Genomic DNA, 23,814 nt, shown 5'->3' with positions numbered 1-23,814 from the left:
CTATGCCTTTGAGTTACCTTAGCCAGGCCACACCTCTCTCTGGGGGAGGAGACAGATAGTTGTGTTTGGGGGCATCCATGTAAAGAAATGGGGACTTTCTACTGAAGACCTTGGAGAGTTATACTTCGAGTCAGGATATCTGACCCAGAATCCCACCTGTCTGGTATAAGCTGTGTGGCCACGAGCCAGTTACCTGTCCGCTCTGATCCTGAACCTTCTCTGTACAGTGAGGCTCTTGGGAGGAGTCAATGAAATAATGTGTAGAAAGTTGTAGGCCAGCACCTGGAATGCCGCAGAGCCCATCAAAAGGGAGGCTGGTCCTCTCAGCTCTAAGGTTGCAGGTTCACATCCCCTCTGGGGGGACCTCATGGATACCCTGCTTCGCCATCTGAGCTTTGCTACCTTGAGCAGGTTGCTGGGCCTCTGAGTCTCAGCACCAGGGACTGTTCTGAGGGAAAGTGAAGCCTGGAGGGGCCAAGCTCCAGAGAGGCATCCCGGGTGCTTCCATCACGTGGTTACTCCAAGTACAGCCTCTCTGAGCAGGGAGGTCACTCCCGCTGTGGATGTGGCTGACAGAGGCCACTGGCCGCCTGTGATCACCCAGGGAGCTGGGGCAGCAGATCTGGTCCCGGGCTGCCCTCCGTGGAGCGGGGCCTCTCACTCCCTGTGATGAGTGAAGCCAATCTGCCGCCAGCCTTGAAGCCACAGGGACTGTGGCACCCCCTGGCTGGGTCACCAGCTACCGTCCCCACGGGGCCCACACAGATGTGTAAGTGAAGGAAGAGAGTGTGGACACAGGGTCCCCTCCCCCAGAATCCAGTGACAGAGGGGACCCCATTCAAGCCAGCTGAGTGCCAGCGGGGCTGCCACAGCTACAATGAATAGCCAGAAAGTCGGGATTAAACACAAACCTATCTCCTGGGCATGGGGCTGACCACAACTCTGAGCTAAACTCTGAGAACAGCCCAGGAGGGTTTGGGGCCTCCTGGTTTACCCAGCACAGCTCTGGCCACAGAGAGCACTGTCCTGGGAGCTTCCTGAAGGGTCATCACTGGGACCCCCAGGCCATCCTCTCTCCGTTGCCTTGTGGGGACCACCCTGGAGGGCAGCGTTACCTGGAGTTTCTGCTTGGCTGACGCGACGCCATCCCACCACAGCCGGAAGAACTCCTGGTCCACGATGATGAACCTGTGCTGCTCATTACGAGTCAGGTCCTCCACCACCGAGGCGTAGACATCGGTGACATAAGCCTGCATGCTCTCCTAGACCAGGGGGAGGGGAAGGGGGACACCATCACACCAGCTCCATCAGGAATCCCGGAGGGTTTAGCCCCAGGGACCAAGGAGTAAAATCCAGGGACCCACAGTGTCGGGGGGCCCCTGGCACTCACACCATCTGCCCAGGGCCCTGCCCTCTGCTCCCAGCCCTCTTTCAGCAAGGGAGCCTCTGTGCCCACTCTGTGCCGGATGCATGATAAACGGTGCCCTGGGAGAAGGACACAGGCAGACACTCCTTGATGGGAAGGTGCTCTCCTGGGGAGATACATGTGGAAACAGATCATGGCACTATATGCTGCAGAGGGATGTGCCGGCCAGGCCCAGGGTCAGGGCCAACCTCCCAGAAGGACATGCTGGGTGGCCCCGAGGCTGCCATGGGGGGACAGACCAGTCAGACCCAGGGGCCCCAGGGGTGAGGTCCAGGGACCTGGAAGGGCTTCCTTGGGCTGAAATGATGGGGGTGTGGGTGCTGGGAGATGAAGCTGAGAGGAGCTGACCCCCTGGGTTGTCCCTGTGGATCTACCTGCCTCCCCCCAGGCAGGGAGCCCCCAGGATGGAGCCGCAGCTGCTTCCCATCTGGGTCAGCCTGGCTCACCATGGAGCCCGGCGATGCTGGTTAAAGGAATGCAAAGAGCACCGGGCGGGGAGTCAGCAGGCATGGCGGCTACTTCTGGTGACCTTGAGCAGCACCAACCTTCTCTGAGCCTCAGTTTCCCTCTCTGTAAACTGGGGGTGACAGGTCAGCAGCTCCACACACAGGTGGGTGGCCCCCTACAGAAGCTACCCAGTGGGCTCAGGACCAGACTTAACACCTAGCCTCAAGGCTCTTGCTGCCCCTTTCTCTTTAAAATGAGCTACTCACTTGTTAACATCTCATATAATGAATTATATCCATCATCACAGAGGGTGGTTGTGTGTTTATTTATTTCCTTCCTTCTTCCAGGAAAGAGCTCAAGGAGACATGTCTAACAATTTAAAGTCAGCTGCCCGGAAACCTAAAGACATCAGAGTCTTTCCCCCCTCTCCTTTCTGGCATCATTCATTCATTCACTCAATACTCATGGAGCCTCTACTCCATCCATCAGACGGGTTGAGAATATGTTCGTAGACACGGTGGATGAAGCCCCTACCCAGGCAGCTGATGTTCTAGTTTGGAAACCAGAGGTTTACAAGCTGGTAAGTAAAATATAAGGAAGGGAGTAGGGGGAACATATACAGGGGAGTAAGGGCTTTCCTGGTGGCTCAGTGGTAAAGAATCTGTCTGCAATGCAGGAGATGCAGGGTCCCTGGGTCGGGAAGATCCCCTGGAGAAGGAAATGGCAACCCACCCCAGTATTCTTGCCTGGAGAATCCCATGGACAGAGGAGCCCGGCAGGCTACAGTCCACAGGATCACAAAGAGTCAGACCCGACTGAAGTGACTGAGCACGCACCTATAGGAGAGTAGGCAAGGCTGCCAGGAAGACCTCACCATGAAAGCCCTTTTCAGGAACAACCAGGAGATAGAGAGGGACTGAACCCCTGAGGCATCTGGGAAGAAAGACTTCGGGGCAGAGGGAACAGCCAGTGCGAAAGTCCTGAGGCCCCTGCTCCCTACAGAAGTGAACCTCAGGGTGCAGAGCAGGTCCCCAGACTGGGCCTGTGACCATGGCCTTCCTCAGACCCATGCGCACGTCATCTGATCTCTGCTGCCTGTAATATTCCCCAGTACAGGTGGGAAAACTAAACCACAGAGACAGGAAGTGATCAGCCCAAGTTCTGCCACACAGATCGTCCATAACCGAGGCAGAACCAGAGCCCAGGCTGACCCTCCCTGTGGTGCAGACCCAGGACACAAACCCACACTGGATTCCAGTCGGGGGATAAAAAGGAACTGCAGCTCCAAGAGGTAAGCAGGGATCATTGAAGACACCCACCTGGACTGTGTGGAGCCAGCCCATGTCCACGTGGTGGTGGGGCACCACGTAGACCCTGATTTGTGATGGGACCAGGGCCTCCTGGGGCCCCAGCAGCACCAGTTGCATGAACATGGGCAGCCAGCTGAGCGACTCCATCCCACTGGCCTGCAGGCAGGGGCTGGAGGACTTCACTCTGCCTACGGGGCCCGGCTTCTCTGGAGCTGATTGGGCTGCCACCCCTCAGAGGAGGAGAAAGGAAGAAAAACAGGAGAGACGCCCACATAGATGCCGTCACCTGAGCAGTGCAGGCTGGAGACACTTGCTCACTGCTCTTCAGATGTCCACTCCCAGCTGCAGTTTCCTGACAATCTTTGTCTACTTTCAGGCCAAATGCTGAATGCCACCTCCCCAGGGAAGCCTGCCAGACTTCACTCCTGCCAGGAATGCTACTCCTCACTCCAATGCCCGTGACCCTCCTTTGTGCCTCTCCAAGCTTCTCCTGCTGGGCTTCCCTGCCCATCTCTACTTGCAGCCCTCTGACTGGCTGATTGACTCAGAAGCTGCTCTACAAAACTCAACACTCCATCCGGGGTGTGCCATCCCCTGGAAGCCTGCCTTGATAAACTCTCTGTCACGTGGAGCCCCCAGTCGGGGCCTGGCAATAAGGATGGTAGTGTATAGTACAGTGTTAGTCACTCAGTCATGTCCGACTCTTTGAGACCCCGTGGACTGTAGCCCACCAGGCTCCTCTGTCTGTGGGATTCTCCAGGCAAGAGTACTGGAGAGGGTTGCCATTCCCTTCTCCATAAGAACTGTAATCTCCATCTTAAGGAGGAAAACAGGCTTTCACTAATAATACCTGACTTATCCTAGATCACATAGCTAGTAGAGAAGCAAGACTACCTGAAACTTTCTAAATTAGATCTGGGTAATTGATAGTGACCTTGACAAGATGCCTAATCTCTCTGGGCCTCAGCCCCCCATCTGTAAAATGGGATGGCCATAGAGGAGCTGGGGATCAGTGACAGAACGCACAAGGGATAACAATCTCAGTGTCTCCTTCCTGGGGGCAGGCTGGTCACGTGGTGTAGCTGAGTATTGCCTGGCATTGTCTCTGTGCCCCCTGACCGAGGAGCAGGGGATCCACGGGGTGGGCTCTTCTGTCTGAGATCCAAATGCCCGACTGGCATTTTCTATCATGACCAGAGCTGGGACTCATTCTCCCTTCTGGCCACCTTATCCACCCATTCAGCAAGTACAACTGGAGAATATGGTCTCCAAGCAAGTCTTCATCCTCTCCGTCCCATCTCCCTTCCTTGGCCCACACCTGACCCAATATGACCTTGACTTTCCTCCTGTTGGGAACAGGGCCTAGTTTCTTCTCCCTTTGTAGCTGGTGGGCGTGTGACTCACTAGTAACCAAGAGAATGTGGATAAGATGCCCTGTGTGACTTGAGGCTGTCAGAAGCAGCAAGGCGGACTTTGCCTTGGTCCCCGGGGCACTCACGTGTGGAGCCGGGGCTGCCATGCTGTGAGGAAGCCCAACCAGGCCACGTGGGAAGGAGACGTGGAGAAGCCCTGAGAGCCCTGCGAGAGGGAGCGGCAGGCCAGCCCCACTGCTCCAGCCCCACGGGACCACACGTGTCACACACGTGTGCATTCTTGTCCTTTCCTCCAGGCCTGTGCATTAGCTGTTCTTGCTGCAGCTCGCTCAGGGTTGTATCTGATACTCATATCCCCACCTACCACCCACCCAGGCCTTTCACCTTCAGCGAGCACCTGGGCTGGAAATGATGGCTGACCTGGCGGGGTCCACCCAGAGCCTTGTTCCCAAGGGGCCTGACCCTTGGTCAGCATGCCTTCCTGAGTCACAGTGCTCACCTGTCCATTCACCTTCCCCATCAGGAGAAGAAGGCCAGAGATGCACACATCTCTACCATCGGAGCCTTCTCCGCCTCCCTGTGCTCAGCCCCCCTGACCTACCTCCTCCTGTGGGCTCCGTCAGTGATCCCTGCGAGGCTGCTGGCCTTCCCCTTGTCTGCCGGCCTCTTGGCACAAGCAGTCCAGAGGGACCAGGGCACCGTAGGGTATCACCTGGTGGACGCATCCTTCCTTGGATGCCAAACCTCTGACCCTGAAGAGTCCAGAGTCGTGCGTGTGAGACTCCAATTCCCAAGTAGGTCGCTGGGAGTGATGATCCATGAGGCCCCTCCTGTTTCCATCGCACATACTCTACCCACTGGGGACCCCGTGCGCTGGCCACGGATTTGGGGTGTACCTGCCTCCTAGAGGACGGCGCCCCTGTGTCCCAGGTGCCGTCTCCAGGCTCTGGCTCACCTGAACCCTCAACTGGCCACTCCATTCCTCACTCAAGCCTGCAGCTTCTGGAAAATGGGCTGACAGTGGGAGCAGAAGACCCCATGGTCACGTGTCCCCGTCACAGCTCCTCACTAAAATGTGCACGTTGCCTGATGTCACTATGTCCTCTCTTTGAGATTCACTCTGGAGGAACCAGCAACAATATCATGGGACATTGAAGTAGCCTGTGAAGAAGCCACTTACGGATCCGCTGAGGCGTCCTCCCCACAGCCAGCATTAACTTGCCCGCCACACGCAGGTATGGGGCCTCTCCTTTCCTCATCATATTTCTCCCAGTGCCGCCAGGGAGCCCCTTCTGTAATGGCATAACTCTCATCCTCCACAGCCTACAGGGGCAGCCCCAACTCTGAGCTTGGTGATGCCTGTGCTTGGCAAACCAAGAGTCCTCCGGGCCTCCTGGAAAAACACTGGCTGAGCTCACCCGCCACCTTCACTGCAGCCCCTTCCTACATCTCTGCATCTTTAATCCCTTCCTTCTCCATCTGCCTTGTAGAGCTGGCAACTCTTCATGCATGTGGACCAACACTGACCAGTTTCAGAGCATCTCTGCAGCCTGTCAGTCTGCCTCCTGCTGTGAAGTCCTTTCTGGCGGCATTTATTCTACTTTGGCTGTCAGAACAGGTAACACAGAAGGGGCTTAAATAGCAGACATGTATTTTCTCACAGTTCTGGAGGCTGCAAGACCCCTGGGAAGGTGGCAGTGGGCGAGGTTTCTGTGACAGCCTCAAGGGCTCACTGTCTTTCTCCAGGGGGTTGGCACGTCCCTACGGGGACAGGCTACAGCACAGGAGCAGTGTTTCTAGGACAGGTTCTGCCATGTCCAGCCTGAAGAGGCTATTGGAGGTCTTGGGTTCTGTGACCAACAGCAAATTGTTGTCAAGCAAAAGGGCCAGTGCCACATGTTTGGACCACTTCCATGAGATGCACCACATGGGATCCAGGCACCGTGAGAAGAACGCAGGGTGCTGCCAGCTTCCCTGCAACAATGCCAACTTGTTCCCATCGTCACATGTGGGCGTGCGGCCTGTGATCTCTTCTTGATCCAGGTCATAGCTGCACACGAGAGTGTGAAGCGTGACTTGTTCTGGGTGATCTAGAGAAAGGACAGCCCGACCCTACGTTATGGTGCGTGGGAGTTTGTAGGATGGACACACTGGTACCATTTCCGTTTGTTCTTTGTAACAGCGGTGCTCTCCGTACTCTAGGGCGAGTGGCGTGGCCTCTGGGCTCAGGCTTGCCTTGATGGGCAGAGTGCCTTGGGCTGCATGTGTACCAGGAAGGTCCCCAGAGCAGTGTGGATCCAGCATCTTCTTGCTTCCAACCCTCCATCGTTCCCAGTGTCTGCCCTCTAGTCGGTTGGCCCTCAGCCTGCATCTCAGACCCTTAGGACTTGTCCTACCTGCCTCTCTGGCCTCACCTCCCACACCTCCTTCTGCTCCATTCCAGAAGCAGCTGAAAGGCCCACTGCCCACCATCCCCACAACCCCTTTCCTCTGCTCTTTCCTGGCCTCTTTTCCTTCCACCTGCAAGGATTCACTTCCTCCCAGCACCACCTCTGCATGACCAAATCCTCTCTACAAGGTTGAGCCCTTTGTGACCTCAGGCTCTTTGCAGGTGCTGTTGCCTCCACTGGGAAGCATCTACCTCCACTTTCGTTGGGCAGGTTGTTATTTCTCCTGTACATGTTTTCCCTCTCTGAGAGATCTTCCATGGACCTCCCACCTGCTCCTCCATAGCATTTACTGATGAATATAACTCTACATTAATCTGTGTGTTTCAGAAACACCCTCCTCACTCACTAGACAGGCTTCATGAGGCTTCATTCTCTTCTCTGCGGTATCAGCACCTGGGACAAAGCAGAAGCACTTTATCTTTTATGTGGACACATGGATGTAATCGTTATGAACATTCCTGTTTGCTTCTACCCGGGTTGACATGGGTGATTCCCAGTGTGCGGTGTATAAAGCTCAACTCAGCCACTCACTCCAATTCTACTTCATCCTGATTCGTGGGCAGATTGCTTAAGCCTGGAGCAGGGTGACACACAACTCCTGGCAGCCTAACTCAGAGCCTCAGGCTTCTGACCTGTACATTGGGGATATGTAGGTCTGCCCTTAGGGTGATTTGGACGTTAAGCTGTTGGGGATGTAAAGTGATCAGCCAATGCCTGGCCACAGAGAACAACTGCTTATACACAGCAGGTCTGCCCCCCCCACACACACACTCACCCTGCAGGCTGCAAGGCTGCCCTGGGTCATCTTCCCACATTTTCATCAATATACAACCCCTCAACCCCGCTCTGTCCCAGGCTCTGTGCTGGGAGGTGAGGCAGCAGGAAATCTGCTGCTTTCAGGATGTCCTTGCTGGGGAGAAAGGCCTTGGCCATGGCGGGCTGTGCCCGCAGGAGAAGCTGCCGTGGTGGTTTGGGGGCTCCTGGAGGATCCAGGAGGCCTTCCTGGAAGAGGGGTGGGGGTGGTGACAGGGTACTAGGGAGTTGGCTGTCGGCCTCTAGTTTGGGGCTATGTTGTGATGGAGAGCCACGGGGAGGCTGGGAGCCTGCAGGCTCTTTCTGTGTCTCTGCTCCTCCTTCTCTTCCTTTCAAAGCTCACGTTGGCCCCTCTCCCTGTCCATCTTTCCTCTGCTGCATCCTGGGGCTAAGGGGTGTGGCAGGCAGGGAATTCACGTCCATCCACCCCTGCACTGTGGGAATATTAGTGTCCCGAGTGAGAGGTTTCTGTTGTTGGATTGGGTAAGGTAACTGGGACTAGGAGGGCTTCAGTTGATCCCCTGTCCTTTAGGATCATGTCTTGGGGTCCCTCTATTTTCCCTCTTTTTAGTTGCCCTCACAAGTCCTGGCCCAGTTTATAAGAAGTGCCAACTTTGGGGCGTGAGAAAGCTGCAACCCCTGCCCCCAGCTGGGTTCAGGTTGGGAAGTGTCTTGGACTGGGGTCAGAAGAGTCGGACTTTGAGTCCTACCTTGGCCAGCTACTCTGCCTTTCTCTCTCCCAGCCTCAGTCTCTCCTCCAGGAAATGGACATCATAAATAGGCAGGTGGTCCAGCAACTGAGTGTTGGCAAGGTGACCATGGTGACTGCTTGGCACAGCAGGTGGTTTCTGGGACCCAAGGCTCTATCCTTCACACCTCATCCTCCTGTCCATCGCCTTGGACCAAGCCCTGGAAGGCCCTCCGAGGCATGCCCCTTGGTCCCTGATCCTTCTCTGGAGGAGAGTTACAGAGAGGAGTTGGAGAAGGAGGCAGTGGGAGAGGGCTTGGCATGAGGTTTGGGGAGGAGATGGAGGAATATGTTGGCAAGAAAGAGCTTTCTCAGTCCTTCAAAGTTTCTTTGGGCAGGTCTAACATCAAAGACATAAAACAGATTAACAGGAGAAAAATAATTTTAAGCACACAGGAACCCCACATACTTAAGAAGTTCAATGGCAATAGATAAAGTAAGGCATATATGCCATCCTGAGCTAGGGGATTGGGAAGAGGCCTGGGACTTCAAAGAGGAGGAGGGGACTTTTCAGGACAATTGGAAGAAGAGCAAGTGTTTGGTAGTTTGATGAGTTGAGTGCCATACAGATGGGTCACTTAGATAAAAGTTCACTCTGGTAGTGATTCTCACTCTGAGAAAAGACTCCCAAATTTCAATTCTTCTAGGTAGTTGCTAAGCTGCTAAGTCGCTTCAGTCGTGTCCGACTCTGTGTGACCCCATAGACGGCAGCCCACCAGGCTCCCCCGTCCCTGGGATTCTCCAGGCAAGAACACTGGAGTGGGTTGCCATTTCCTTCTCCAATCCATGATAGTGAAAAGTGAAAGTGAAGTCACTCAGTTGTGTCCGACTCTTAGCCACCCCATGGACTGCAGCCTACCAGGCTCCTCCGTCCATGAGATTTTCCAGACGAGAGTACTGGAGTGGGGTGTCATTGCCTTCTCCCTCTAGGTAGTTGAGGGAGGGCCAGAAATATCTCTTGAGTCTGCAGGGTGTTTTTCTTCTTTTTTTAATTTATTTATTTTTAATTGAAGGATAATTGCTTTAAATATTGTGTTGGTTTTTGCCATACATCAGCATGAGTCAGCCATAGGTATACATACGTCCCCTCCCTCCCACCCCATCCCACCCCTCTACACTGTGACAGAGCCCTGGTTTGCATTCCCTGAGTCACACGGTAAATTCCCACTGGATATCTATTTTACATATGGTAGTGTGTATGTTCCCATGCTACTCTTTCCATTTGCCCCACTCTTTCCATGTCGCACACCATGTACATAAGTCTAGTGTGCAGAGTCTTGATTGCCTTTGGCTCAAAATAGTCCGCAGGCCTAAGTAGCACACCTTGAGGAGGCTTGTTCCGAACACCTTCAGTTCTGTCTTTGAAAATTCTCCAAGAAGTCCACAGTCCAGAAGTTGAGGGAGATTTCTCCATCTCATTGAATGAGTCTCTTAGTCTTGAGAATAGTTCAGTTTAGTCAAACAGTTGTGTCTCATTTCAAGAGGTGGTGATGCAGGTGGGTTCCCCAAATTAGGACTATGGTGCAAGCAATCAGGTATTTAACAAGAGGCATTTCAGTGGAAAAAAAGGAAAACAATAATGATTGGAGCTACTTGTAGTCTCAGTTTCTGAGTTCCGAAGGCAGACAGTAGAGATTTCTAGATGTCCAGTTCAAAGCATCTTCAGATGGAATGAGGCAGGCAGGGACATATTGATGGTGAGAGGGTAACAGGTAGGAAGGCTAGGGGTCCCAGGTGGCAGGAGGAAATAAACTGCAAGTGGCAGACTTTTTTTTTTTTCCTTCCCTATACAAAATTCAAGGAGGCTTCTTTTAAATTCTGTGTTGCCATGACAACACCTGGTTCCGCCTGGCCTGAACTTAACATTTCTCAAACCTTGAGCTAACCAATGAGTTTTTCTTATGGAAATGTTTTTCTTAAGCTATGTTAATGAAGCTATGTATTTGCTTGGAAATCTGCCTTTCTTCAAGATTCACGTCCCTTGTTTTATGGCCGGGGATGACTCAGCTTGTGCCAGTGCTGTCTCAAAATGCATATTTTGTTAGAAGGGCCTGGTGCAACTCTCTCGGTTTTGAGGTGATCCTTCATCTGATTAGCAAACAGATATATAACTCCTTGCTAAAAACTAGCAAAGGGATAACATTCTGCCCACTTCCGAAGTCTATGTTAGAAGCTTTCACTATCTCTTTTATTCTTTAATAAAACTTTGCTACACAAAAGCTCTGAGTGATCAAGCCTCTACTATGGCCCCAGATTGAAATCCTCTCCTCCGGAGGTCACAAATCCTGGCATAGCTCACCGCTCACGGCAGCAACCTTTCAATAGGTTTTGCTTATTTGCAGTTTGAATGTCTCTGATGATATTTCTGATTGGCCATGTGGCAACAGGTACAAAGACTGTTCACACATAAGCTGCTGTGATTTCTATGAAGTTTATATCACTTTGTCCAACTTCAGCTTGCATAGCTCTTGCGAACAAGAAGATTTACGTCCCAATGATTGCAAGTCAGAAAGGTGGGAGAAAAATTCAAAATGTTAGTTTGGAGAGTTGTAACCAAATATGGAGGTTAACTAGAATTCAGGATTCAGTTGAATTTAGGGGAGGAAAACAAAACCTTAAAGGACCATGGACAAGACCAGAACATAATATCTACAAAGACTGATTACTGAAAGATAAATTTTCTCTCTAAAATCATTCCCTTTTAACCAAAGACAGCCAAATTAAGACTGATTTGTTGGCAAAATAAGTGTAGATTCAATAAACTTGTCCTCATTGTTTATGTAAGTGCAGTAAGAATAGTGAAAGATCACATAGGCTCTTTTAAATCCACTTTGCTGAAACTCTTCTATCAGGAGTCTCAGATTGAACTTTTAAAAGCCTCTTAAGGCCCAGTGGCCAAGTTAAAGTTTACCATCAGACTCACCTCCACTAACTATAGATTTGTGTGAATTCCTTTCTTCTTCAGCTCACCTAAATGTGCTGAGGTTCCTGAATACACCAGTAAATGAACTTCCTTACTCACCCAATAAAGCCACTGAAGAAACTTTAAGCAAAGTACCAGTCTGTTTTTTCAAGGGGATTTATAGCACCATAATGTCAGTCTTACTTCCTTCAAGCTGTCTGGTCATATCTGAGTCTATAAACATTCTCAAATTTGGTATTCCAGCCAAAGTCTTGGAACAGCAACCAATGTTTCAAATTGTGTTCTGTTATAAAGAGAACAGAATCTTATTGAACTTATACAAATACCTATACTGCAATGAAAATGAGAGTATTTACTAAGAACTTCCAAATTCTGGAGGAATGAAGTAGGGAAAATCAGATGCATCTTTCAATTCTGCCTGCAAACTTGTAAGTTATCAAATTGCTTTAAGTCACAATTAGCTTAGTAGGAAAAGTTTACTTCCATCAGAAAAGAAAACATTAGAGAACCAGCATAAAAAGTCATAAAAGTGGTAGGTATTGCTAGTTTATTTAGTATCCTGTAATTGATTCTTGTTGATCTTTTAAAAAAATTTTATTGGAATGTAGTTGATTTACAATGTTGTATTGGTTTCTACTATGCAGCAAAGTGAATCAGTTGTACAAATACATACATCAACAATGCAGTCCATCAACAGTGTAGGAGAATACCCTTTTCTCCACACTCTCTCCAGCATTTACTGTGTGTAGATATTTTGATGATGATTTTGGCCACTGTAAAGTGATTGCTCATTGTAGTTTTGATTTGCATTTCTCTAATATTAGTGACACTGAACTTCTTTTCATGAGCCCTCTTTGCCATTTGTATGTCTTCTTTGGAGAAATGTCTATTTAGATCTTCTACCCACTTTTTGATTTGGTTTTTGTTATTTGATATTGAGTTGCATGAGCTGTTTGTACATTTTGGAGGTAATTCCTTGTTGGCCGCATAATTTATAAATATTTTCTCTTATTCTGTGGGCTGTCTCTTCATTTTGCTTATGGTTTATTTTGTTGGGCAAAAGTTTTTGAGATTAATTAGGTCTTGTTAATCTGGCATCCCTCCCTCATCTGAGTTTCTACTGTACTTATTAATTTCTTATTACTACTGTCCTGATTTCTAGACCTGATTCAGTTCTGAGATTTGCCACTTCCATTCAGAAGGTGGTACTGCTGAAAGAACCCTTTTTTATTAGACCCTCACATCTCTTTCTTTTTTAAAAAAAATTTATTTATATCTAATTGAAGGATAATTACAATATTGTGTTGGTTTCTGCCGCACATCAACATGAATCAGTCACAGGCATACATACCTCCCCTCCCTCTTGAACCTCCCTTTCATGTAACAAATTCCCACTAGCTATCTATTTTACATATGATAGTGTATATCTGCATGCTACTGTCTTTATGTTTGATCACGATGCCTGCCACAGAGTCCTCCTGCGTGCCAGGAGCTGCTCCTGTGCCCCCGTGCATGCTCACACCTAGGAGGAGGGCTGACACCCCCTGTGCCTGTGAAGGTGCTGAAGCTGAGACAGTGAGCCTCTCCCACCAGGCAGGTCTGCAGGGCCATTATTGAACCTGGTTCCCTGACTCCAAAAACCTGAAAATTTTTCATTTCTCCTGTTAAAATTTGAGCGAGGCCTTTCACTTTGAAGCCATAGCAAGGAAGTGGGAATGTGGTGGCCATCTCATAGTTACCTTCGTACAAACTTCTGAGTCTCCTTAATGCAGCCTCAGGCCTCACCTCCTGGCCTCATCCTCTTCTCTCTACTTCCTGCTGTCCTCGACCTATTCCCACCATAGGGCCTCCTGTGCTTTCAGCCCAAGGTTTCCTGTTGTTTCCATTGGAATAGCTCATCTCAGACTCAACTGAAGGGTCTCATGGTCCAGGAGTCTCCACTGGGGCCACAGCACCTTATCACCTCCCCTCTTCATCCTGAGACTACAAGTGGCTTCTGGCAGGGACTGTCATCTTGTTAGGTAGTTAGGATAGGAAAAAGGAGTCCAGAATGGTGGTGGCTAAAAGATAAGGAAGGGAAAAATCCCATGAAAATAGAACAGAGGAAGGTCCAAGAACCGGAGTGAAGACCTCAGGTAGAACAAACAGCACTCCTGGCTAGCCTGATTTACATGGAGCAGGCCCAGGGGGAGGAGAAAAACATACAAAAAGAGGAGCCAAAATTGGGCTGGGGGGCCTCTCTTCTCTTCACGTCTTTTGGGTCTTCATTCCTTCACACCTCGAGGATGTATTTTCCTTCACTTTCTAAATAAAACTGAGCTGTAACACGGAGCTGCAACACTGGGCCATCCAAGAGCTGTAACGCTCACTGGTCCATCTGAGGGCTATAATGCTGGTCTGTCCGTCACTTCAAATTTTTGTGGCAACGAGACAGAACCGAGGAAATTACACATTCCCCCGACAATCTGATTTTCCTCTGGGTCCCCAGGGCTCAGTCCAGGGTCTGGTCTGACAAGCACTGGTGGGCCCAGAGGGAGGGGTGGGTGCTGGCCTGCCCTCCTTGGGGGTGACCACATGGGGACATCCCTCACTTCTGGTCTCACCTTGCCCACCATGCTGAACGCCCCAGAGCTGACCCTGTAGGACTGCCCTAGGGCACAGCATCCAGAATCTTGGCAAAGGTGGGTTCTCACCGCTGTGCCAGGAAGGGCTGTGGAACCCTACAGTGTGATTCCTCCACAGGGGACTCCATGAGGCTCCATTTTCAAGGCCAGCCAAGCTCCCAGGACAGCCAGAGTAAGGACACTCCCATAATAACCTCCCGGTTCTAAGAACAAGATGTACAACTTATTTCCTTCAGATCTGGGGATAGTCTAGGAGACGGGGAGTCTTACAAAATATCACTCACTGAGCTTGAATTTGAGACACAAATGCTGCTGAAACTTACCCAAGTCACACTGCCAGCAGGTGAGGGTCACAGATCTGACCCGAGCCCGGCCCAGTCAATGAGGGGCTTATTAGCTCAGCCCCTCTCCCTAGTGCCTGAACCAAGTGCTTTCCCATCTGTCCTCTCCTGGTGGCCTCAGGACAGCTTGGTGGCAGGTGGTATTGTTCACAGTCTCATTTTCCAGATGAGGAAACTGAGGCACAGAGAGCTCAAGGATTTGCCTGCAGCCAGTAGCCGAGTTGGACTCCACCCAGGTCCATCATGGCCCTGTTCTGCATCTAACTTGCAGCCCAGGTGCAGGAGGGTATGTAAGGGGAGGTAAGGTGTGCATCAGACTCTCAGGGCTCCCTCTTCAGACCACTCGTCCCTGAAAGTCCTGGGGACTGTGAGTTGTGCCCACTGTGGTGGTATTCCTCAGATGTGTTGGGTGGGACGTGCTGGACCAACCCTCCTTGCTCCCAGATCCCTGTCCTCCTCACCTTTGTAGACCCCTGCTGAGAGTCAGGCCCTGGATAGGAAGCAAGAAGCTGGAAGGTCCCTGTGGGCTCAGGACTCAGGTCAAAATGTTTTCCCAGGTAGACCTCAGGATGGATGAGTTCTTATGGGCCAACCATGTCAAGGCCTCTGACCTTCTGCTGCTATAGCTGGGCTTCTGAGGCATCTCGTTAGCCAAGACCACTCTGGCTGCCTGCCAGGGAGCTTGCTTTCTCACCTCTCCATCCTCCATGTCCTTCTCTTTGCATCAGGCCAACATCCACTCACCTTAGTGGTAGATAAGACACTTCTATGGGGGAACATGGTCTTTCTTTTTTTAATTAACTAATTTCTGGTTGTGCTAGGTCTTTGCTGCTATGCTGGCTTTTCTCTAGCTGCGGCAAGTGGGGCCTACCCTCTAGTTATGGTGCAAGAGCTTCTCGTTGCTGTGGTCTCTCTTGTTGTGGAGCATAGGCTCTAGCACATGCAAGCTTCGGTAGCTGCAGTACATGGTCTCAGTAGTCGTGGCTCCTGGACTCTAAAGCACGGGCTCAATTGTTGCAGCGCACAAGCTTAGTAGCTCATTGGCACATGGAATAATTCCAGGATCAGGGATCAAACCCATGTCTTCTGCATTTGTAGGCAGATTCTTTACTACTCAGCTACTAGAAAAGCCCTGGAACATGGTTTTTCCCAGCAACTCAGTGAATAGGAAAAGCTGAGTGTGGACAGCAGCCCCTGGGAATGCAGGCTCATCCCCTCCTGGAAGTGACAGCTCCCCAAGCTGGAATTCTCAGTGGAGGCCTGGGAGAGCAGCCAGACACAGAGAAAGGGCTCCCCACCCACCCCATCAGGCCTCAGAGGTGCTGGGGCTCCTCTAGCTGCAGCGACAGAAGTGAAAGGTCCTGGAGAAGGAAAGACACTCTTGGAACAGTCCTCGGACAGCCCTGCGAGGGCCCTGCTGTCCTGGGCTCCCCAACCCCAGCTCTGGGCCTGCCCCCAACCACCCTCCCTCTCCCAATACCAGTAATCCCCTGTCTCCTGGATTTCTTCCTCTGTTCCACCTCCCTCCTTCTCTCTGACTCCTCCACAGCAGGACTAAAGCATGTTTAACCGCCTCCTGGAAAGGAAGGAAGCAGCTCTCCAGCTGAGGCAGCAGTCTCATTTCCTATTTCTGCTTGTCCTCTCTGTCACCTTGGTCCCCACGCTCTGGATCCGTCCACCATGCACTGGCCAGGTAGGTCTTGGCCTGGTCACTGTGCTCATGTAGGACGCATGTTCAGCTGCATAACATGACTGAGTGACAGTGGCTCAAGCAAGAGGGAAGGTCACGTCTCTGGTGGGGAGAAGTCTACAACGGCAGGCTGCTCCGGGCCACTGCAGGGCGCTGTATCACCGGCTTCCCTGGTGGCTCAGCTGGTAAAGAACCCTCCTGCAAAGCAGGAGACCCCGGTTTGATTCCTGGGTCGGGAAGATCCCCTGGTGGAGGGTGTGGCAACCCACTCCAGTATTCTCATCTGGAGAATCTCCATGGACAGAGGAGCCTGGTGGGCTGTAGTCCACGGGGTCACAAAGAGTCGGACATGACTGAACGGCTAAGCACAGCACACAACACAGCATCATAGATAATCCAAGCATAAACTGTCTCTTTTGCTCTGCATCCCCAGGGTGTCTCTGCCTGCCTTATATGGCTGCGGGCGGCTCACCCCACTGAAACGTCATCTCAGCAGGGAAGAGGGAAAGAAAATGGTGGGGACAGGGCAGGTGCAACTTTGTTCAGGTGACCCAGAACTTTCATCATTTCTGCTCATATCCACTGTTCAGAGCCTAGTCACGTGGTCTATCTTCCATGGGAGGCTGGGGGATGCGTTATTCATATATATATATATATATATATATATATATATATATATATATATATATTCATGTCTCATTGGCCATCACTTAAGTCACATGGTCTATTTTCTACATGAGGCTTGGAAACACAGTCTCCAGCCAAGAGTCTATTATCCTGTCCTAACAGGGACTCTGTGGTTTTGTTACTAAAAGGAAGGGGAAGAATGTGTCATGGGGGACGATTAGCTATTTTATTCATGAATCACCTGTTCATTTAGGTCTCAGGAATTCTTTCTCCTTGAGTCCAGAGAAACTGAATAACACTGACTCGAATCTTTAGGATATCTACTATTTACTTACAAAGAAGGGGGATGATTTAGGGTCGGATTCTGCAGCCCATTAAGGTTTCTCGTATTCTCACATCCTCTCCCACATGATCACAGAACGGCTGCTACAGCTCCAGTCATCTTGTTGCCATACATCGACATTCAAGGAAGGAAAGATGTGCAAGGGGTGTTAACTTCTTAGCTCTCATTTTTAAGAAAAAGTGAGAAACCTTACTCTGAAACCCAAACAGGCTTAACCCACATATCTTTGAAACTATAGTACATAGTACAAGCCCACCTCTAGCTTCTACACAGGCTGGGAAAACATTATCTGGCAGAGCAGAATGATCTTGTCATGACTGATTAGACCAGTGAAAAGTCACCCCTTGGGACTGAGTTGGTGTCCAGTGAGCAAAGAGAGAATTTTGTGAGTGATGAATTCTGGGCCACAGAGTCAGCAGTCATCAAGCCTGCCCTCCTCAGGCTGCCTCTCTGGGGAGAGGGTGTGCCCTCCACAGCTTACTGCCCCCCCAGTGTGGTGATATTGACCCACCCTCCCTGAACCAGGACCTACCGTCCCCCAGTCTTCCCCTTCCTCTCCAGCAGCCCCCTTCTTGATCTCCTCTGTTTCCTGTTCCCCCTCTGCTGATCCCAGTGGTCCCTGAAGGCTCAGAGCCCCACCCCAAGTCCAACATCCTGGCTGACCCGCATCACCTCTTTTGTGTACCAGACCCCGAATCTTCCTCTGGTCCACCCTAGCCTCCCAGTGGTCACCTTCCTCCTGGACGGGCTTGTATAAGGGTCTGATCACAGCTCTGTCCCATAACCCTGGAATCCTCTGGGCCACAGGCAGTGTCCCAGCCTGGGCAACTCATCAATGAAGGGATGGTTTGACTTAACACCAATGATTGGAGTTCTCTGAGTCTTAGTTCTCTCATCTTAAAATGCAGACATTAGCCTCCAGCTCTCTTGGTGTTCAGAAGACTATATTTGATGGAAGCCCTCAGGGCGTTTAAGTGAATTGTTTATCAAATCTGGAGATTTCTTCAGTCACCCTGACCTCAGGTCATTGTGGCAGCTTGTAAATCATGAATAAAGGCAAGACTATTTAGATGATTCTGGGATGGAGCCCTTTGTACTAGTGTCTACAGCAGCAAGACCCTGCCTGGCCTGGTAGATGACACTCCAGTCCTGGAGAAGGGCAGGGGACCCTGAAGGAGTTAGGGGGTGAGCGGCCACCCTTCAGTCACTGAGGAGGCTGATCTCTTTGCAGAAGGACACGGGTTTCTCTATGAAACGTTTGGGATCCGGTCGCAGTTCTCCTGGCAGGTGGACTCATTTGGTGCATCCGCCATGACTTCCACCCTGTTTGCCCTGGCGGGCTTCAACGCCCACATCACCTCCTGGATAGACTATGACCTGAAAGAGGCCATGCAGAAGGACCAGGTGAGCCGTGAACCACATCCGCGGCTGCCAACTCACCAGGGCTTCCTCTTCCTCTCTTCCTTCCTGCATCTCAGAGACCCTGCTATTGTCCCAAGCATTTGGGATGCTGGCAGCTACATAGGCCATGGGATGTCCCAGGCCCATCTTTGCCCTGCTGTGCCCTCTGGCATGAGGGGTTCTCTCCTCCCGCAGGTCTAGCTCCTGGCTGAGATTCAGGCCCAGCTCGGATGCCTGCGACTCTGAGTCCGCCCCCCCACCCCCTTCAGCTGGGCTGGCGCTGCCTTCTTCTTTGAATCTCCAAAGGGATTGGCACAGACCTGCACTCAGTAAACAGTGATCAATGCAGAGGGGAGGTGGTGGGGGGTTCAGGGTACCTGGGACGTAATAACTCTTCTGATGGGTGGGCAGCGAGCATGAATGAATGTAACACTCAACAACCACACAGACACTGCCTTTGCCATCTACAAAGTGCCAGGCCTGGTGGGAGCCACAACCCTCTTGGTTTCCTTTAAAACAACAGCCTTATGATGTAGTTTCTGTATTTCCTGGGGCTGTCTGAAAAAGTACTGAAAACCGGGGAACTTCTAACAACAAATGTGTTGTTAACAGGCCTGGAGGTCAGCAAGCTGATGTCAACCTTGGACACAGCCATGTGCCTTCTGAGCGTGCTCGGGTGGGTCAGTTCCAGGCCTCTCTCTGCTTCTGGTGGCCTCAGGCATCCTTGGCCTGGAGACGGCTGACTTGCCCCTGTGTCTTCACGTCATTTCCCTCTGAGCATGTCTGTATCCAGTTGCCCCCCCCTTTTAAGACCCTAGTCATATTGGGATCAGGACCCACCCTCAAGATCTCTTTTTTCTTCAATCACTTCTGTAAAGGCTTTATTTCCAAATAAGGCCTCATGAGCTAATGATGTTAGGAATTCAGCATATATTTTCTGGGGGAAGCCATTCAACCCATAACAAGTAGTACTAAAATTACCCACTTTTACAGATGTAATAAAGCCACAAATGTAACGATTCTGTGCAGGATGACTCTGATTAAGTTCTGGAGAGCAGTGGTAACATGGCCAGCAGGATTTATAAGAAAGATTTTGGGTTCTTGGTGGGCAAGAGAAGTAAGCTTTATAATGACCCCGCTAAGTACCTCACTGAGCACTGCACACGCTTCCTATGGTAGCTCGATTCTCCTGCAGGTGAGTCTGGGAGCTGGGTGTGACTCCCAGAGATTCATGTGCAGAAACTAAATCACAGAGGAGTCAGGAACACTGTCTGGAGCCAGAGCTAGGATTTTATTTCTGCTTTGTAGCCCTGAGCACTTTCTAACTATTAAAACTTCAAAATGGACTGTACCCGTAGTGAGAGGTGATGAGCTCTCCATGTCTTGGGGCATTCAAGCAGAGTTAGAATATGGCTGGAAGGCCCTGGTAGCAACTCTTGCCCTGAGGAGGGGTGGGGTGAACATGCAGGCAGGTGCCTTCTGAAGGGCAAATTCCTCCACCCCCTGTGGCTTTGGGAGGTCAGGAGGAAGCAGAGGGAGATGTTGACCATGAAACACAGACAGGAGTGGGGTGCAGGCAGCCATGAGATTCAGAGAGGGGAGCCTGGCAGCCCTGTTGCCCCTGGGCCCTCACTCTGTTCCCTCTGGGTTTGCAGGGCCTGCAGTTCATGTGGAGAGGATCCAGATCCCTGTTGGCGCAGCAGGAAATCTTCACACATGTCCTAGATGAGAACGGCTACTGCTCGTGAGCCCTTGCCTTGGACCAGACCCTGTTTCCAGCCCTGTCCCTGCACCCTCAGCCCCCACCCTCATGGCCACCCCTGAGGGGACTCAAGGAGCACCCATCTTACAGAAAGAATAACTGAGGTCTAGACACCCAGCCAAGGTCCTGCGGTAGCAGCCGTGGGGGCAGCAACATTTGGCTCAGGAGGCGGCTCCAAGGCCTCCAAGGAGGGAACAGCCCTCCCGCAGGCTGTCTGGTTGGAAGACTTGGGTTCAGTCCCCTTCTGTCCCTTTATTCCTGTGAGGCCACAGGCAGGGGTGAGCCCCTCTTTGAAGAGGGGAGACTGTCAGCAGGATGAAGGGGCAGCTGGGAGAAGAGACCGGGCGGGGACTCACTATCATGCTCTGGGCGCCCTGCAGGGTGACGTGCCCGACATCCCACAGGGCTGAGAGGTGGTGCCTTCTGGCCACAAGGCTCTCGTTGCTCACCACTAGCTTGTCCTTCCAACTGATGGGAGACAGAGGCCCCGAGCAAGGTCTGCAGGCTCATTGAGCCCCACTGTTCTCCTGGAGCACAGGCTGCCTCCCTTCCCAGGGTGGGGCCCCCTAACACTCCTCTCTGTCTCAGCGACGGGTTTTACTGGGATGGAGAGCCCGTCTTCCCAGATCTACCCAGTGATGGCATGTATTCCAACATGGACGCACCTGTTACCCAGACAAACATCAAATTCTGTGCCAACAGTGTGTTAAAGAATGTGAAAGAGCATGCCATCTGGTTCCAGACACCACACGTCCTCTGGCCCTGGGTAAGTCAGGGTCCCAGGCCCTGGTTCCCCAACTCATCCCAAGGCCTGCTCTGATAGGAACCACCCTGGGCTCATGTCCACCTCTCACCAGATCAGTCTCCATCCGAGCAGTGGGCCAGGCAGCCATCCCAGCCCTGGCTCAGGCCACCTTCCCTGCAGCCCCCGCCCCTCGAGTCCTCACCCACTCTACCAGCTCTTTCCCCCACCCTGGATCACCCCAGACTCTCCCATCTGAAATGCAGCCCCTCACCCAAGTGGGTCTCCTGCTTCTACCCAGCCATCTCCTCCTTTTCACTTTGCAGGGCGGGGCCTGAATCCTGGCTGCTTCTGGGTCAAGGCATGCCTCTGCCATACAGCACCAACTGAACAGTAATCGGGAGACCCCCTGTTAGATTAAGGCTCATCAGTCCTCGCATCTGGAACAGCATGTGGGAAGTCTTCCATTTTCACACTAAGGGCACTGTGGACTTGAGAGAGCCCAGTGCACTGATTTTCCTGGTTCTGCCTGTGTGTCTGTTTCTGGTGATCCTGGCCACGTGAAAGAGAAACAGTCTCTATTACCATGTCTGATTTTTTCCCCCCACAATGTGAATAGCAGGAAGTTGTGTATATAAGCAAAAAGGAGGCCTAGCACTGAGAGACACGAAGGACCCAGGGCAGGTGGCAACCACCGGAGCATCGAGTGAGAAATACTCTGATCATCAATGCTTACTCTCGATAGCTTTGCAAACAGCAGGAGAAAATGATGGAGGAAATGTTCGCATATCGTGGTCTGAGGAAAGCATGGGGTTTTATCCATGGTTTAACTTCAATTTTAAATGAACCAAAAAAGTCTCTTGAAGGCCTAGGAAACATGCATTGTACATCTGTATTAACCATGAAAGAAAAGAATGCATTTTAAAAAATCAAATTGGAGTGACTGTGGTTCAGGCATCCGAATGGGAGCTCAGCGCCCATTATGCATGCAGATTCAGATATGTTCCTGTATTACTGAGAACGTGAATTTTCTGAACTGTATCAGGCTCAAGGACATCACCAGCCACTCTCAAAACATCTTCTCCAAGCTGCCATCTTTAAACTTATGGCCCCAAGATCTCCTCTTGCAAACTTTCTCTCACTTTAGGAATAGTAGCGACAGATAAGACAACTAGAGTCATAGCCTCCCAGTAAAAGGCACTAGATTGTTTAGCCAGAATAGTACTAGACAACCAATTGCTTTAAATGATATTTTTGCCTAAAAAATAGATACATATGTGTACTGATTCATAGCTCCTGTCCTGTGTGCCTGCTCTATTGTGTACAATTCTTTACGACCCTGTGGACTGTAGCCCACCCTGCTACTCTGTCATGGGATTTTCCAGGCAAGAATACTGGAGTAGGCTGACATTTCCTCCTCCAGGGGGAATCTTCCCAACCCAGGGATTGAACCAGCATCTCTTACGCCTCCTACATTGGCAGGCAGATTCTTTACCACTGAACCACCTGGGAAGCCCACAGCTCCGGTTATGTATGTATTAAGATTAGTACAGAAGTTGAAATTGAAGTAAATAGTGTAATTAAAAAAGGCTGCTTGGCTAAAGAATGTACCTAAAGAGGACCCAAAGAGTAAAGAACTTACTCTTCTGACTGTATCTGGTATAAAAGGACTCTTTTAAGGAGTACTACAAGGGTGCATTTTATCAGTATTCTTCTTATAATATGTCTACTAATTTTTAAGTGCTTTTCCAGGCCCCAGGAAAAGCTATCTAAGAGAGATAAAGTTCTCATAACACAGACTATTCACACTAAACCTGGGGCTCCAGAATTCTTTAATGTGATAATCAATGGCTTTCTCACTTTTAATCTTGAACAATTGACTTCACCCACCTTCTGCAGGACATATTCAGGGGGGTCGTCACTCCTGTTCCTCTCAGGACTAAGGAGTGTCCAAGAAATAAGGGGATTGAAAGTGATCGTGAAACTACTGAGTCTTTCCGTGGGCTAACACTCCACTCCCCTGAGTCCCCAGCCTCTTATTTCATGAAAAGCTTTAGCCTCCTAGGCCTTCTCTGAGTTCCAAAGGGAAAATTTAATCAGAGAAGTAACAAAATGCAGAAACAAGGAGAAGCAATAGAGGAAGAGAAAATAATAACAGTTTAGCCATAAAACAATGTCAGACCTTCAGTTCCCCCTCAAGGGCTGTAGGTAATTACTTGATTCATACTTTGAGTTGTTTATATGGAAACTAGACACCCTCCAACTGGGTGAAAACTGCTGACCTCTAGCCTGTAGACCCCAGAAGGCTGATGACTGAGATTCCAATAACATAAACCAGAGAACTATGTATGAGCTGATCACACACCCTTCAATCCTCCCCCGAATGCTACCTTAAAATCTCTTTCCTGAAAGCCGCCAGGGGCTTAGGGTCTTCTTGGCATGACTTGCCTCTTTTCCTTGCTTGACGTCCTGCACTAAGCAATTTCCTGTCTGGTATCAGTTGATTGGCTTCTCTCTGCTTCAGAGTGGCAACAGCACTGCTCTCTGCCCCTGGAGGGCCAGTATGAGGGGAAAGAATTGGGAGTGTTACAGAAATAGGTTAGTTTGCCCAACACAGAGAAGCCAATTTTAAGTCATTGAGGTTTGGAGCAGAAAGAGGGTTTATTCATGAGGAAGCCAAGGGAAGAGATAGAAAGTCAATCTCTAATCCACTTTCCTGAAGTCAGGGGCTCAAGGTATTTATGAGATAAATAAATCTCACTTATTTATCTGATGATAAATCTGTTCTGATGAG

At 50.6% G+C, this 23,814-nt stretch overlaps 1 protein-coding gene across 1 annotated transcript in view; it reads right to left on the bottom strand.

Annotated features, from left to right (window-relative positions):
- The window catches only part of LOC122696151 (epididymis-specific alpha-mannosidase-like), a 38,488-nt gene extending 35,140 nt beyond the window's left edge, over positions 1-3,348 (bottom strand). Inside the window, exons 1-2 of the mRNA XM_043905835.1 lie at positions 3,193-3,348; positions 1,116-1,262 (exon numbers count right to left, since the gene is read on the bottom strand). Coding sequence (XP_043761770.1) covers positions 1,116-1,262; positions 3,193-3,330 — 285 coding nt within the window. The 5' untranslated portion in view covers positions 3,331-3,348. The remainder of the gene's footprint in view (positions 1-1,115; positions 1,263-3,192) is intronic.
- Between the last annotated feature and the right edge of the window lie 20,466 nt (positions 3,349-23,814).

Source organism: Cervus elaphus, chromosome 6, assembly GCF_910594005.1.
Source record: "Cervus elaphus chromosome 6, mCerEla1.1, whole genome shotgun sequence".
Classification (NCBI taxonomy): Eukaryota; Metazoa; Chordata; class Mammalia; order Artiodactyla; family Cervidae; genus Cervus; species Cervus elaphus.
This window is presented reverse-complemented; position numbering and strand designations above follow the sequence as displayed.